This window comes from Dunckerocampus dactyliophorus, chromosome 3 (assembly GCF_027744805.1).
Source record: "Dunckerocampus dactyliophorus isolate RoL2022-P2 chromosome 3, RoL_Ddac_1.1, whole genome shotgun sequence".
NCBI lineage: Eukaryota > Metazoa > Chordata > Actinopteri > Syngnathiformes > Syngnathidae > Dunckerocampus > Dunckerocampus dactyliophorus.
The window spans coordinates 31,046,396-31,062,611 of record NC_072821.1 but is presented as its reverse complement, the minus strand read 5'-3'; the positions used below and the strand labels follow the sequence as shown (position 1 = coordinate 31,062,611).

At 39.1% G+C, this 16,216-nt stretch overlaps 1 protein-coding gene across 3 annotated transcripts in view; it reads right to left on the bottom strand.

The window, feature by feature from the left end:
* cdhr5a (cadherin-related family member 5a) overlaps positions 1–16,136 on the bottom strand; it is a 30,514-nt gene extending 14,378 nt beyond the window's left edge. Inside the window, exons 1-8 of one of the 3 annotated variants that reach the window (XM_054771812.1) lie at positions 14,629–15,800; positions 10,825–10,997; positions 8,981–9,096; positions 5,689–5,751; positions 5,026–5,115; positions 4,851–4,937; positions 1,768–1,872; positions 715–900 (exon numbers count right to left, since the gene is read on the bottom strand). In XM_054771812.1, coding sequence (XP_054627787.1) covers positions 715–900; positions 1,768–1,872; positions 4,851–4,937; positions 5,026–5,115; positions 5,689–5,751; positions 8,981–9,004 — 555 coding nt within the window. In that variant the 5' untranslated portion in view covers positions 9,005–9,096; positions 10,825–10,997; positions 14,629–15,800. The other 2 variants (XM_054771810.1, XM_054771811.1) reach the window with 2 other exon arrangements.
* Positions 16,137–16,216: the final 80 nt, after the last annotated feature.

Below are 16,216 nucleotides of genomic sequence, written 5' to 3'. Positions count from 1 at the left end.
GGATATGAATGAGAGTTAAAAGTAGTTTTTTTAAATTATTTTATTTTTTAAATTTATTATTTTGTATTATTACTGTATTATACAATATAATCATTTATAACAATTATTATTTAATATAAATTAAATTATTATTTAATCTAATATTTATTATATTATTATAATTATTATAATAATATGAGAATATTATTACATCGTTATTAAACTGGACTTATTTATTATTTTTGTGTAATTTTGTTGTATTAAATATTGTCAAATTGTTCACAAATAAGTTTGTTGATTAAAAAAATGTTTTCCTAAAATCTTCCTGTCTATCCTGTGTTTTATTGTCATTATAATCATGATTGCAAAATGATCTTGAAAATTGTCAAGTAAAACGTGTCAGTATCGGCAATGCTTGGATTGACACCAAAAATTTGCAGTATCACTGTATCGCAGTATGGATGGTCATGGTCACATGTTTCCTATACCGTACATCACTTACGGACTTCATGAGTTCAGGTCAAGCACAAAGCTGTATTGGACACATTTTAGCACATCTCATGGGTTAAACTTAAATGGTTTTAATTTGCTGAAACTGAGTACAAACGTTTTGTAACCAGTTTCTCTCCAATAAATGTACATCATCCTGCTGTGACAAGTGAAGGTACGTAATGTTGAAGCATTTTGAGGACAACAAAGCAGCTTTGCAAGTAAATCATCGTCACGTGCGCCCACCTCCTTCTCAGTCAGATTGACTTTGCCTCGATAGCCGCCGCTCACGCACAGCTTGGCAAGCCCCAAGTTAGTCCTCAAACAAGGCTGAAACCAGGGGGGGCGGTTATCTATGTCCTTCACATGCACGGTGATGGTGACCACAGATGTGAAGAAGGGCTTATCGGAAGCAGAACCGTTAAATGTGTCCTGCAGGGTTTTGCACAAAAAAGGAGGTCATAGAAAAACCACACACACACACAAATGTTTCTATTTTTTAAATACAGTAGATCACCGCTACATTTGGAGTCCATAAAAAGGTCTATTTTTGACACTCTAATTAAGCCCTGGATTATGCCGCTGCATGGCGGCGGCGCCGCTGTCCGCTACGTTGGCTCGCTCCTCCCCCTTCAAACCATCCTGCTTTCTTGAAGTTGATGTTCTCCAATTTTGGACTGATGGAATTATTAGATTCAGCTCCAGAACCCACCCCTTCTCTCTTCAGTTGCCATTGTTCACTCACAAGGAAGGAAGGCAACAAGCTAAATGCATAGACGCAAGCTAAAGCCGTTGATATGCCCCACACATTTATTAAATGCACTCACCAGTAATGAATGACAATGTAAGATGATCCATGAACAGATGCAGTCTGAGTCGTGATGTAGCCTTGGCGGTCAGGCTAGCGCTACAACCACACTTCGGTCTGATGTGGCGCCGCCCCCATCTCCCTCTAAAGCAGCTAGCAGTGCTACATGGGTCCGTGTATTTATGAATTATTACCGACTTAGGGTGAATGAGGTGTGTTTTCTGTAAAAAAATAATACAAACTTTAAAAAATAAATATGGGTATATGTTTATTTTGTTTCCTAAAAATTAAAAATAGAACTTCAAATTGTATTTATTTATTTATTTAGTCGAAAATAGGCAATTCTTTCCGCAGAAAACTAATCTCAATCACCCTAATTCGGTAATAATTCATGAATATGGTAAAAAAAAATGTTTTTTTACCAATTTGCTGGGACGCGAATGCTGAATGGGGAATGTGCGGGGATCCACTGTCATGTTGTCATACTGTACCTGTACATGTAAAACCAGAGAGATCTTTTGCACAACATCGTAGTCCATTACACTTTTAACAACTAATTTTGGAGTGTTGATGTTCTCCAGGTGGAAGTATTTATCCTAATTGAACAGACAGAGAAAATAACAATTGGTCATACAACTTGAGGGGCACTTTGAAAGCCTTACACAAGGGGTGTCCAAAGTACGACCCAGGGGCCATTTGTGGCAGGCGTTTGTTTTTTTTTGTCCCACGGCTCATTGTAAATATACTAACACTACTACTAATACCAAATACTAAAAATTTTACAAGAAAACAAAAAAAATAAAACTAACTAAAAAAAAAAACAAGAACAGTAAAAACTGAAAAATAATAGTCATAATTTTACAAGAATAAATCAAAATATAATGAGAAAAAGTCGTAATTTTACAAGAGTAACGTAATATGAGGAAATATAACTTTAATAGCATAAAGTTGAAATATTAAAGAAAAAAGACTTTTATGCTCACAAAATTGCTACTTTCTATTTTTATCATGTGCAGTGGGCTAATAAAAACACAGCCGTGGGCCTCAAATGTCCCCCAGGCCGCACTTTGGACACCCCTGAACTAAGGTGAAAAATTTTAAGGCAAAAACATAAAATGATGGTTATGGAATCGAAATGGAAACAATTCAAAGGGTTATCAATGAGATTGTAGAACCGTTAATATATATTACCAACTTATCATTTCAGGCTGGAAAATTTCCCAACAAAATGAAAATAGCTAAAGTGGTTCCAATTTTCAAAAATGGAGAAAAACATCAATTTACAAACTACCGACCAGTTTCCTTATTACCTCAATTTTCTAAAATTATCGAGAAGCTATTTAATAACAGGTTGGACAAATTTATTAATACGAAGGAATTACTAGCAGGTAGTCAATACGCATACAGAGCTAACATTTCAACTTCTATGGCACTGATCGAAATCACGGAGGAAATTACTACTGCTATAGACAACAGAAGATGTGCAGCTGCAGTGACAAAAGCCTTTGATACAATTAATCACAATATTTTAACAACAAAGAAAGGATTAGAAAGGTTCGGAATCAGAGGATTAGTCTTGAATTGGGTTAAAAGCTACCTAGCAAACAGGAAACAATTTGTAAAGTTAGGAGACTACACATCTGGGAGTTTAAATACTATGTGTGGAGTACCCCAGGGGTCCATATTGGGACCATCCATCCATCCATCCATCCATTTTCTATACCGCTTCTCCTCTTTAGGGTCGCGGGGGCATGCTGGAGCCTATCTCAGGTGACTTCGGGCGACATGCGGGGTACACCCTGGACTGGTCGCCAGCCAATCGCAGGGCACATATAGACAAACAACCATTCACACTCACATTCATACCTATGGACAATTTAGAGTCGCCAATTAACCTAACATCATGTTTTTGGAATGTGGGAAACAGGAGTACCCGGAGAAAACCCACGCACGCACGGGGAGAACATGCAAACTCCACACAGAAATGCCCAAGGGAGAATCGGAACCCGATCTCCAGACTGTTACTGTGTTGGCCAACATGCTAGCCACTAGACCACCGTGCGGCCCCCATATTGGGACCAAAACTGTTCAATTTGTACATCAATGACATTTTTAAAGTAACAAAGGACTTAAAGTCGGTCTTATTTGCGGATGATACCACTGCCTTTTGTTCTGGGGAAAGCACACAAGAACTCATTAAAAAGGTCAAGGATGAAATGGTCATATTAAAATCATGGTTTGACAGAAACAGATTATCCCTGGACTTAAGTAAAACTGAAATAATGCTATTTGGAAATAGCAGAAGGGACACGTACGATCAAATACAAATAAACGGAGTGAACATTGAAAGAGTGAAAGAAAATACATTTCAGGGGATCATAACAGACAAAAAAATGAGTTGGAAATCTCATATTAAATATATACAACAAAAGGTGGCAAGAAATATTTCTATATTGAATGAAGCAAAATATGTTCTTGATTATAAATCACTCCACACTCTTTACTGTTCCTTAGTATTACCATATTTAATGTATTGTGTGGAGATATGGGGCAATAATTACAAAAGCAATCTTCACTCACTCACTGTACTGCAAAAAAGATTGGTGAGGATAATTTATAATGCCGAGTATAGAGAACATACAAACCCCTTATTTTTAAAATTACAGATATTACAATTTACATATTTAGTACATTTTCAAACTGCAAAAAAAATGCATAAAGTTAATAATAATTTGTTACCCAAAAACGTCATCCAGTATTTCTCTATCAGAGAGGAGAAATATGATCTTAGGGGAAAATTAAACTTAAAACATTTATATGGGAGAACTACGCTGAAAACCCACAGCATTTCTGTATGTGGAATTAAATTATGGAACGGATTGAGTAAGGAACTCAAACGATGAGGTGAGCAAATTCAAAAAACAATACAAGCAGTTGATGTTTGCTAAATACAAGGCAGAAGAGTCTTGATCATTACAATGATTGTTCTGTCATGCTTGTTTTTTTTTTATTATTTATTATTACAATGATTATTATATAAAAATATGATATGGAAAGCAGGAAGTGAATAATGTACTGTATAATATTTGGAATGGATGGGGGGTAGGATTAAATCAGCTTTTCTTCTTCCTACTCTATTTGGATATGTGGAACTGTGAAAGGTTGATTTATGAGATGTATTCCATTGTAACCTTCATGCATGTTCAAATAAAACTAAACCAAACCAAACAGAGACAAAGGGGGTTCGAGTAACAGTGTGGGTTTTCTATGAATTACTGCAGTTTGTTTGCCTGATCTCCTTCTAATAATTATAACATTTAATTGGCATGTGTTTCAGGTGACTAAATTGAATTAGTAAAGTAAAATAATAATGTTCAGGAAGTACAGTGGTGAAATAACATAAAGGCAGGGTACATTCAAGATCTGAAATGATCACATACAACACGTAACTACTAATACTCCTTGGAGTAATTTGAGGCTGTAGAAAAAGGGGGCAGTAAGGCAAACAACATGATTCTCCAAGATAATACATATACATACTATCAAAGTCTATAGCCGATCTGTATCAACTTACCGTGGCAGACTCTAAGCGATAATACAGTGGTTCAGAATCAACATCAGTAGCTTCGATTAGTCCAACACTGGAGTTGACTGGAGTCAGCTGGAAGGCACAAACACTGCATCAGGTCCAGCAGGCTACATATGACTCGTCAATACAGAAGCTATGAATGGCTGCATGCAAAGCTCACCTCATTCACTTCCAGGTTGTAGTGATTCTGAGCAAAGTTTGGCGGGTTGTCATTGATATTTTCCACGACCACTTCAACAGACTCGTTGAGCTTGTATGGAACAAAACGTAAATATCATAAAGTTTTTACACTGAATGCTGCCTTGGTTTTTGACGAAAATGTTGCCCTAGTTTTCATCTACCGTCTCGGTTATCGTACGGGCAAACATTCAAACAATCGAGGGCGCAAACAAAGCACCCCACGCGTTGGTGAGTCAGTCTGTGCATTTTTTATTGAGGACGCCTGCAAAATAACACACAATGGGGCCAAAGAAAATTGCTAGATCTTTGATATTCAAAATATTGAATTTACGAAAGAACTCATACAGAAGTGCAACTGTACCTCCCCTCCTCCCTCTGTCTTTGCCAACAAGAGTCATCAATAAAGGTAGAAGTGATGTTACATGCTCATTTATCTATATTCACATTGTTTTCTGCATTTAAAACTATAATTATTCTCTATAAAATGTATAATTTGTTAATATTTTTGGGTTTCTATAATGGATTAAATCGATTTACATAATTTCTTAGGGGGAAAATTCCTTCGGTTTTCACACGATTTGGTTTTCGTCTGACCCTTTGGAACAAAAACTGAGGTACTGTGTTTGGTTGGTGTTCTACTCACAGATTTGGAACCAGGTCTGCTGCATTGCACCCACACCACCAGAGTTGCACTCTTCTGTACTGCCTACAAGACATACATACAAAACAAGAGGAAGCTTGTTTAGCATTATTTCATTTCTACATGAAAATACAGTAAAACCTGTCTTAGCGGCCACCTTTATAGAACGGCCACCTGCCTATAACGGCCACTGAAAAATCCCCCACAGCAAATTTACATGTTATAGACCCTGTGTATAGCAGTCACCTGTCTAACACGGCCAGCGGCCACCCATTTTGTCTCCCTTGGTCAATATCTGACCGCATATAGCGGCCAAATTACCGACTCTAGTAGAAGCTTCATGCACGAAAAAGTTTCATTTTTCAATCAATGAAGCCGTCGTGTGTAGACTTTAATTGCTGAGTCCTAGCTCAATCACAATCATTTACAAAATCCACACAAACTGTCAGTTGTTCCACATAACAAAGCCGTCTTCTTTTGAGCTTGCTATTTCCTGGTCAAACATGTAATTTTAAGAGCATTTGCACCAAAACATTACCGCAAAGTAGGCTGGGAACAGGACGTGCTCCCAGCGACGCTACAATACAATGCAATACTGCTTGCACGCTAAAACCATGCTAGCATATGTTTTTAAAAAGCCAGCGGGAGCAAAACTGACTTCAGTTGTGCTTAATTGAAGTATTTTAGAATGTACTCACGTTATTTTTGATCAATCCTCATCCACAAATCCATCAAAGTCCTCATCTTCTGTATTCGACACAAAAAAAGCCATCTTCTTTTCCATTAGCTACTAGTCTGTTAACTTGTCAGTGTTATTCACCTCCGAACCGTAGTAAAGGCGACCTGACTCCAGCAAAGAAGGAAACTTCTCCTGTTGCTTCTGCTAACTTTATTTATTGAACACAGCCACCAGAGAGCAGCTCAGAACACACACACGTCTCGTCTCTCCTTCCTGCTTGCCCACAAGCCAAAGGTTAAACAAGCCCCACTACATAGCTGTCCAGCCAATGCCTGTAACAAGTGACACCATTTATTTCCTGTTGTGAGACAATGTGCACTGGTCAATACCGTAATGCCGCTTGTTGTGGGGAAGGAGAGACTGCTGTCGCCGATGCACTTTAATGGCTTTATTAACAGCGGAGAACACTGCAGGACTTTACATCCACGCCAACATAAACACACTTCCCAACTCTCTCGACACTCACAGCTAGTACTGAGCCTAGCTCTCCTGCTCGGGACGCCCACCGTCACTTCCTGATGAACTAAAGCTGTAATGACACTCTGACGTATAAAAAGTAAAATATAAAAAACAAGCGTAAGACATTACTAGCACAGCTTTGTTCTGTGGGTCGCGGATAATAACAAGCCTAGTAGTGCTGTACATCTTTTATCCGCAGTCACACAGTGGCCTCTACTGGTCAATATTAATTTTTTTTTTCCTCTATTGGTCAACATTCAAACTGGACACCAACCTGTCTATAGAGGCCACTTTTGCAGTCTCCCTCTAGTGGCCGCTATAGACAAGTTTGACTGTAATCTACAAATATTTGTTTCTATCTGTTGATGGAGCTTCTTTGGACATTCAGTGAATGAAGAATGTTCTGTACCCTTCACCACTTCCCCAACCCATTATGGGGTAGAAAAAAATTAAAATATCGTTTTTTTTTAAATATGACACTTACACCATTCATTGTCAGCCTATGGTTGACACGGTATCAGTGTACCAGTGCAGGAGTCAACCATCATTAATGACTGAAAGCTCTATACCAGGGTTGTCCAAAGTGCAACCTGAGGGCGATTTGTGGCCCACAGCTCATTTTTTAGTGGCCTGCACATTAAAAAAATAAATACAGTAGTACCTCGCATAACATAAACCTCCTTTTACATAAATTCCACTGAACATAAAGAATTTATGTAAAGTTTTTGCATCGCATTACAGAAGAAATTCCATATAATTTAAAGCGTCAAGTCAGTGCAAGTCTTTTTTTTTTTTTCAATCAACTTTATTAATGCCTCAAGTCGGTGCGAGTTCAGACTAACACTTGGTGACGCCTTCTGACGCATCACGCTCTCATTGGCTGATTTTCGGTGCACCGCCTCCGCTCTCATCTAATTGGCTGATTATCAGGGCACCGCCTACGCTCTCATCTCATTGGCTGATTATCGGGGCACCGCCTACGCTCTCATCTCATTGGCTGAGTGATACAGCACGTACGTGAGTTTGTGTGAGAGACAGGCTTGTCCCTTCAAACTCCTTCTTCTTCGTAGTCGCCCCGAAACTAACTTAAACAATTAAGTTAAGTTACAAATTAAAATTTTGCACACAGCATTATCGTGTGGTGCGTGTGCGTTTGTCTGTGAGACCAGCTGACTCTTAGACTCTTTGATTCGCGTTTCGACTCAAGCTAGTCCTCCTCCTCCTTCCTGCCTCCACTTGCGCTCCTGATCAAGACATCTCGTGAACGGTAGGATTGTTTTTGTTTTTCAGTTTTATTCATTTACAGTAATCTTATTTATTACCTTATTTTATATTGGAATGTTACTCTACTATGTTTATGCTAACGTTTTCTTATATTTTCCCATCATAGTCTAGTTTTTTAAACTTTATTCTGCTCAAACAGTTGCTTTTAATAAAAGGGAACAATACTTTCATTTTGTTGCTATTGTTACATTGACTTGTAATGTATCTACTTTTTGGACATTTAATAGTTGTTGTGTCTTCTAGTCTATCCGTGCCTTCTGCTCCCTCCTTGGTTGGTTTTGTGTGACTGTCATTGAAGAGACAGAAGAGACAGAACTTTATAGAGTTTTTCGGCCTCGCGCCTCTGCATCTGGGGTCCAAACCTAGACAGCAGGTAACAGGTTTGCCCTGATCTTGAAAAGTGTCCAAGTAAAAACTATCGCTATCTCTATCAGTATCAGCTATATTTACTTGACTAAATTTGTAGTATTGGCCACTTCTAGTAACGAGAAAACAAATGTTGCTAGCACCAATACACGGTCACCTATAACACATAGCTGAGATGCAGGTTGTTTTTTACAAATACACTAAGTCCCCAACTAACGAACACAATTGGTTCCAGAGGACCGTTCTTATGTCGAATCATTCTTAAGTAGGGGAAAAGGTAATATTACCAATGATATAGGTACCACATGTACGTGTATACATATACAGTATATGCGTATGTATGTAAATATGAGTTTGAATGCAGTAGTAATATCAAACGAGGATAATTAGTGAAAAAAAACAATAATAAAAATGATTTAATTATACGTAATGATAAATGTTATTTACCTTTGAAGAGGAGTGGTCGAGCATACGTCGTTGGTTGTGGTGGAGTTGGAGGAGGAGTTATTGAAAAAAAGGACAAGTCGTCGTCGTCGTTAGACTCTTCTAAAAGAGGTAGTGTTCTGTGGGTGGTGTAGAATTAAGCAGGCCTATTAACTCTTCATAAACTTTAATCACACACTCTGTCCGGGTTGTACAATTTAGCATTCCATTTGGCTTTATCTCCCCAGTCTAACTCTTCCTCTACTGGTTTCATTAGCTCTAAGGCTTCCTCTGTTGGACCCATTAGCGGTGTCACAGTGCCCTCTGCTGGTCAAGCTGTGTACAGTAGCAGTATAAATACTAATTGAGCGACTACAAGGCAAAATAAAATAAAATATAGACCAGTCGGCTTGTGTTCGTATCCGCGAGTGTTCGCTAGTCGGGTGTTCGTAAGTTGGGGACCTAGTGTACACTCCTGATCAACATTTTAAGACCAGTGGAAATTTGCAAATATTTACATTTTGCACTGCTGACTCTTTAGGAGGTTCTAAGTAGAGCTACAAAATGCAAAAGGAAGACATGGGAGTGAGACAAAAAAATTGTGACTAAGCAATTCATTGCAAACAAGCATTAAAGTGAAAAGACTGTTTATCAGCTAGTCAAACATTTAAGAACACAGCCTTTAAAAGCCAAAATCTTGGCAAAAATGTGAATTCAATGTAATTTTCTGTCAGGTATTCGAACTGTTATGATCTCTTGATGGCAAACGCAAAACAGCTTTCTCTCTTTGAACGCAGTCGGATTGTTGAGCTGCATAAACAAGGCCTCTCGCGGCGCGTCATTGCTGCTGAGGTTGGATGCAGTAAGACAGTCATTTGAAACTTCTTCAAAGATCCTGAGGGTGACAAAAAAGTCAAATGGTAGACCCCAAAAAATTTCACAGGCCCTGAGCCGTAGGATCTGACGGGTTGCCATCAAGACACGGGACGATCCTCGGCCCAAATGAAGATTGCAACGTTACTGGCATGACAAGGACACCCCATCATGATTACCATCATGATTATGTTGCGCAGGGGTGTCAAATGGCAGATGGCTATGTAGAGATGTTGCAGGGGGCATCCCTCATGACTGAAGGTTGTCTTCTATGTGATAATGACTGGCTTTTTCAAAAGAAGAACGCTGCAGTTCACAATGCCCGCATGACAAAGTACTTCTTCCAGAGGAATAACCTCACTCTTTTGGACCATCCTCCGTGATCCCCTGATCTAAATCCAATTGACAACATTTGGAGATGGATGGCAAGGGAAGTTTCCAAAAATGAACATCAGTTCCAGACAGTGGATGCCCTCTGTGAAGCCATCTTCACCACCTGGAGCAACATTCCCACTAGCCTCCTGGAAACACTGGCATCAAGCATGCCTAAACCAATTTTTGAGGTGATAAACAAAAATGTCTCAGCTACTGAGTCCCTTTTGAACATTTTATTTCTACGCATTTCAGTGGAGTTTTTTTAGCTATGGTCTTAAACTTTTTATCAGCTAATGAACAGCCTTGAACTTTAACGGTTGTTTGCAATAATTTGCTTACTCAAAAACTCCCATTTCTTTGTTTTGCATTTTCAAGCTTTACTTACAACCTCTTTAAGACCCAACAGTGCAAAATGTAAATTCTTGCAATTTTTCAACTGGGTTTTAAAATTTTGATTAGGATGTATAACTTATTAGCATATCTACATTGGACTGGTTTACAAAATGAAAACAATCATTAATGTCCCCCTGCGTACCCCCTAATTTTTCAGTGGCCCTCTGTGAAAAAAGTTTGGACACCCCTGCACTATAATGTAAAACTCGTTTGTTTGTGTGCATTACCTCATAGTCCAGTCCTTTCTTCACCATCAGGGCTTTGCCTTTTAGGTAAAACATTTCTTCGGGATTCACCACAACGGTCAGAGTGACATCGCTACCGGAGGTTATTTTAACCACCTGGATGTCAGCAGTGTTGTTCTCCGGGACGAGCACAGGTCCAGGAGGCACTGTGCACACTGAGAAACGTGTGAAAGTCTCGTTTGTTTGTTTGTACAGAAGGACAACAAGGCTTGAAGAGTATTTGTTTTTGATTCTTGCAACCTTTCTACTCCTGCCGTGTCATGCAATGACTCTCATTGGACCAATGCCACTAGATGATAACTTCTGAGTGCATACCATAAATAACAAAACTTTGTTGCAATCATTTGCAGGGCAGGAAAGCTGCAAAATATCACCTTTGAAGTGGATTTCATTTGAAAAAAAACCTCCATTGTATTGCAAACGTGCCGCCCATCCATCCATCCAACCAACCAACCATCTTTTTTCTATGCCGCTTATCCTACATGGGACGCCCTTTGTGGGGAAAATAACCACATTTAGTAACTTAGGGAAGATGTTCCCAACCAGTGTGATGCCAAAGGAACCAACCAAAAAGAAATGATCCAAATTCACTTACAGTATTTTCTGGGTTATAAATTGCACTTTTTTCCTTAGTTTGACTGGTCCTGCAGTTTATAGGTAGATGCGACTTATATATGACAATACAGTGGAACCTCGGTTAGTGTACGCCCCAGTTAGCATGTATTTTGGTTAAAAACGTACCATCGGTTTGAGTACACTTTCCGGTAAGAGTACAATACGGCGCAAGTCTTATTGTGTTATAAATATACAGTATAAATCCAACTGTGTTCTTAATGCGTTTTTACCACAAAATGTCCCTGTTGGCAGCTTACTAGCTTGCTAATGCAAGGAAACAGGAAGTGGAAGTCAGCTCTGTCGCCTGTCTATGATGTCATGAGCAGTTGACTCTGTAGTTATTTGCTAACTGACGCGGTTACGCCACACATCTCTGCTTTTCTTATTGATCACGGCTGCAAAATAAACCACGATGGAGCCAAAGAAAGTTGCAAGTGCCAGCATTTTGATAAAGGAAATGAAAAACACTATTGAATTCAATACATAACTCATGGCAAAACAGGGAGGTTGTGTCTGTGTTGATCTCGCTGCCACCTCGTGTCTTTACCAACAACGTATCTTCAGTGGACGTAAAAGCAGCCTTAACTGTTTCGATTTGGTTAGAGTATGTTTTCATTAGAATCGGCCCTTCTAGAACGGATTAATGACGCTAACCAAGGCTCCACTGTGTGTACAGTATATACTGTAATTTAACATGTGCCTGAAGTTAAAGTGGGGTGGCAGTTGTTCTTTTGGCGACACTTAATGGCCGCAATAATTCATTGTGTTGAGCTTGTTGTGATACAGGTAGGCAGACAACCTGAAGGATACAGGGCATATCGGACTTTTTTTTTTTTTTGCAGAACACCAAATACTTCACTTGGTATCGGCTCGATACTAAAATCTGCAGTGTAGGACACGCTTACTAAAGACTGCATTTACATTGGCTTACATTTAGGTCTTATTTTTTTATGATTTTCTTTCTGTTATTTTTTGCTAAACATCACCTGGTTTCACTCGCATAATGTGACATATCTGGTGTTTTGGTGCATTTGGTCACGCAGCACTACAGTCCACTCACAAGTGGAACTAAGACCCATCGCTCAGGCTCTTAGATACAGACCTAGGATCAGTGGACTGCGTTCACATAGACAAAATGAATCGTACAAACAGTGCAAACAGACTAGACTTTGTTTTAATCGAACCAAGTATGAACACACCCTGAAAAATAAGTAACATAAGAACCACTTAATTTCTCCCAGTCAATCAAACCCAACACAGCAGCTAGAGATGCATTAGCTACTTCAGTTTATCATCGGTTCACTTTACCATCTTAGCTAAGATGTCAATGTTGTATTCAGATAGCTTAGCATATAGTGGATACCCGCTTTTCACCAGGGTTACGTTCCGGGACCACTAGGAAAAGGCAAAAAAATGTGAGTAATTAATACGCCCATAAAATGCATATTTTTGACACACAACTCCCAAAAACCTTTAAAACAGGTTCAAGCCCTAAATATGCCTCACACACTTATTAAATGCATTTAAATGACAAAATATATAGGTATTCACCACTAATGAATGATAACGTAAGGTGATCCATGAACAGATGGAATCTGAGTCATGGTGCAGCCTGTAGCCTGGTTGTCAGGCTAGACCTAGAGGCTAGCAGGCTACGCCACTTTTCTGCTCCGTCGGCTTGTTCCTCCATCTCCAAACCCTTTTGCTTGCTTGGGATTGACGTTCTCCTCTGATGTTGGATCAACTTTTGAAATAAAAGTGACTGCAAAATGTCTATTTTTAAGAAAGCCTGGATAATGCTAATGCGCTGCCGTGCGCTACGTTGGCTCACTCCTCCACCTCCAAACCCTTTTGCTTGCTTGGCATTGATGTTCCCCTTCGATTTTGGATCAACGTTTGCAATAAAAGTGACTGCTGGGATGATTAGATTCAGCTCCAAAACCAGCTCTTCAATTGCCATTGTTCACTCGCAAGGAAGGAAGCTAACAAGCTAAATGCATAGAAGCAAGATAATAATAATAATAATAATAATCACACCTTATTAAACACATTTAAAGAATACAATGCATAGGTACCCACCACTAATGAATGATAATGTAAGATGATCCATGAACAGCTGGAATCAAAGTCTTGGTGTAGCCTTTAGCCTGGTTAACAGGCTAGCGTGATAGGCTAGTCTAGACCATTTTTCTTTTTGAATACAGTAGCTCTTCACTATATCTTGAAACATTAAAATGTCTATTTTGACACTCTAAGAAAGCCTGGATAATGCTAATGCGCTGCCGTGCGCTACGTTGGCTCGCTCCTCCACCTCCAAACCCTTTTGCTTGCTTGGCATTGATGTCACCCTTCGATTTTGGATCAACGTTTGCAATAAAAGTGACTGCTGGGATGATTAGATTCAGCTCCAGAACCGTCCCCTTCTCTCTTCAATTGCCATTGTTCACTTGTGAAGAAGGGTGCTAAACAAGCAAAATGCATAGAAGCAAGCTAAAACCATTAAAATGCCTCACACGATTATTAAACGCATTTAAAGAATAAAATGTATAATTACCCACCATTAATGACTGATAATGTAAGATGATCCATAAACAGATGGAAACAGAGTCACGGTGTAGCCTTTAGCCTCGTCGTCAGGCTAGCGCTAGAGGCGAGTAGGCTAGACAAGCAGTCTACATAATTCACGTTGCTTTCCTGTTGTAATTCCAGTCACAATTTACCATCATACATTAACTTGTGTTCACTTCGCTGCAAGTTTTGAGGCCGGATTCACTGTCCGTAGCCAAAACAAACTTTTGTGTCTCAAAGCACAAAGTGCGAAACCTCAAGACTTGACATAGGACATAAACATGTCAAAACTGTGGGCTTTTTAACAGTGGTACATGTATGCTATACATTTTACTTGTATTTTCACGTTGTTTTTTTTTAACAATTCATGCTGAATTAAATGTATTTTCTATGGGAAAAAATGCCTATTTTTAGTAGGGCTGTTAAAAAATAGTGCGTTAACTTCGGTAACAATTTATTTAAATAAATTAGTCACAATTTTTAGCATAATCAACACATGCGCGTGCGCATCACTACAAGCAAGCGGAAACACGCTGTAGCGTCCTCAGAGAGTCACAGAGTCTGACCTGAACACATCAGCAGCAGTGCAATTCCAACACTTACAAGCATCTCCCAACTCACAAACACGTCTCTAGTCGCCTCACCGTCGGAACCACACTTTCTCATTGTCAGTCGACGACCGTGAGATGCATTCACGAACACTCAGAACATCACAATGTCTTTATTATGCATGTACGTGTGGTCTAAATAAACAGAAAGACAAATAAAGATAACAAGTGTATATGCTTATTACTGACCAACGTAACTCTTACTGCGGAAGAACAATCTGCTGCATTTAAGTATGCTCGGAAATCAATTGTACATGTACTCTCAAAACATGTGAATTCACCTTAAATGATTTGGTGTCTTTGGACACAACCCATTGCTAAGAATGACACGGTTAAAGTGTTAAAATGTTGTGCTTCTATATAAGAAACGAGTGCTAGCTAAATAGTTTTTTAGACACGTGTGCTATCTTTTAGCTTGATTTAAATGTTCACTCAATTTATAGCTGTAAATACATACAAATATATACACTGTCATCTGCTGTCATTTCTCCTTCTGTTCACAGTAAAAATGGGCATATTTCACTCATAGTTGAAAATGGTGATTAAGAGATTTGTTTTATTTATTTAACAAACATCCACAAATGTTTGGGTTGTGAACGCTGAATCTCATATATGCAGGGTTCCACACTGTATATTATCCTAGATTGGATTGTTTTTAGCATCTTTAATGGAGAAAATGTATAAAAATGGCCCCGGATCCTTCAAGCTGTGTGTATGTAGCCCTTGCTAAAAAATGTTTGGACACCTCTCCGTCAGAAAGTGTGATGTAGTTCTGAAAACACTCCTCATTTTGCTCTTACAATACAGTTGTTTTACTTATTTACTCCAGCACAAACTAAAATATCTAAAAGGTCAAATTTATATTTAATTTGGACACTAGAATTTTCCAATCTGCATGGCCAAAATATATAAAAGGAATCAAGTGATTTTGTTTGCAGTTGTTGTTTCTGAGTCTTTTTTTTAATAACTCACAGGTTATGCACTCTACATATAACATTTCCTGAGAAAAACTTTGCGTTCCCCTTCTTGTATGGTTTGAATATTTGAGTTGCAAAGAAGATGGGAACTATTGCAAAGTGGAAAACACTGAAGCTCTGTTGTAGCAGCCTGATCAACATCCTACTGCCATCACGAGCAACAGATGATGCCTTTGCCAGAGATACGAGCTCTACTCACGTCTTTGAGCTGAACAAAGGGTGCAAAAGCAGACGACGACTATGCATCTGAAGACGGCAATCACAGGTTTCCATTTTTGTTCCATGTCCTGATTTCTGAAGCGCCGACAGCAATCCTGAGGAGGATGAGTAGCCCGTGGTACCAGCTGGTACTCGTCCACATAATGCCCTGTCTGTGCTGCCCGGCGAGTGGGAGTCAACTACAGTTGCAATGTTTGTGACTTCATCTTACGGGCACATACTGCATTGAGCGCCTGCAGGCGGAGGCCTCACAGCCTCCCACAGAAATACTTACTCAAGTTGCAATTGTTGCCCTGCTGCATTATGGGAAGACTCCAGCAGAGGAATATGAACAATGGAAAAGATTTCTTCTTGTTTCTACAGGTTGCACAGCGAATGGGTTAAATT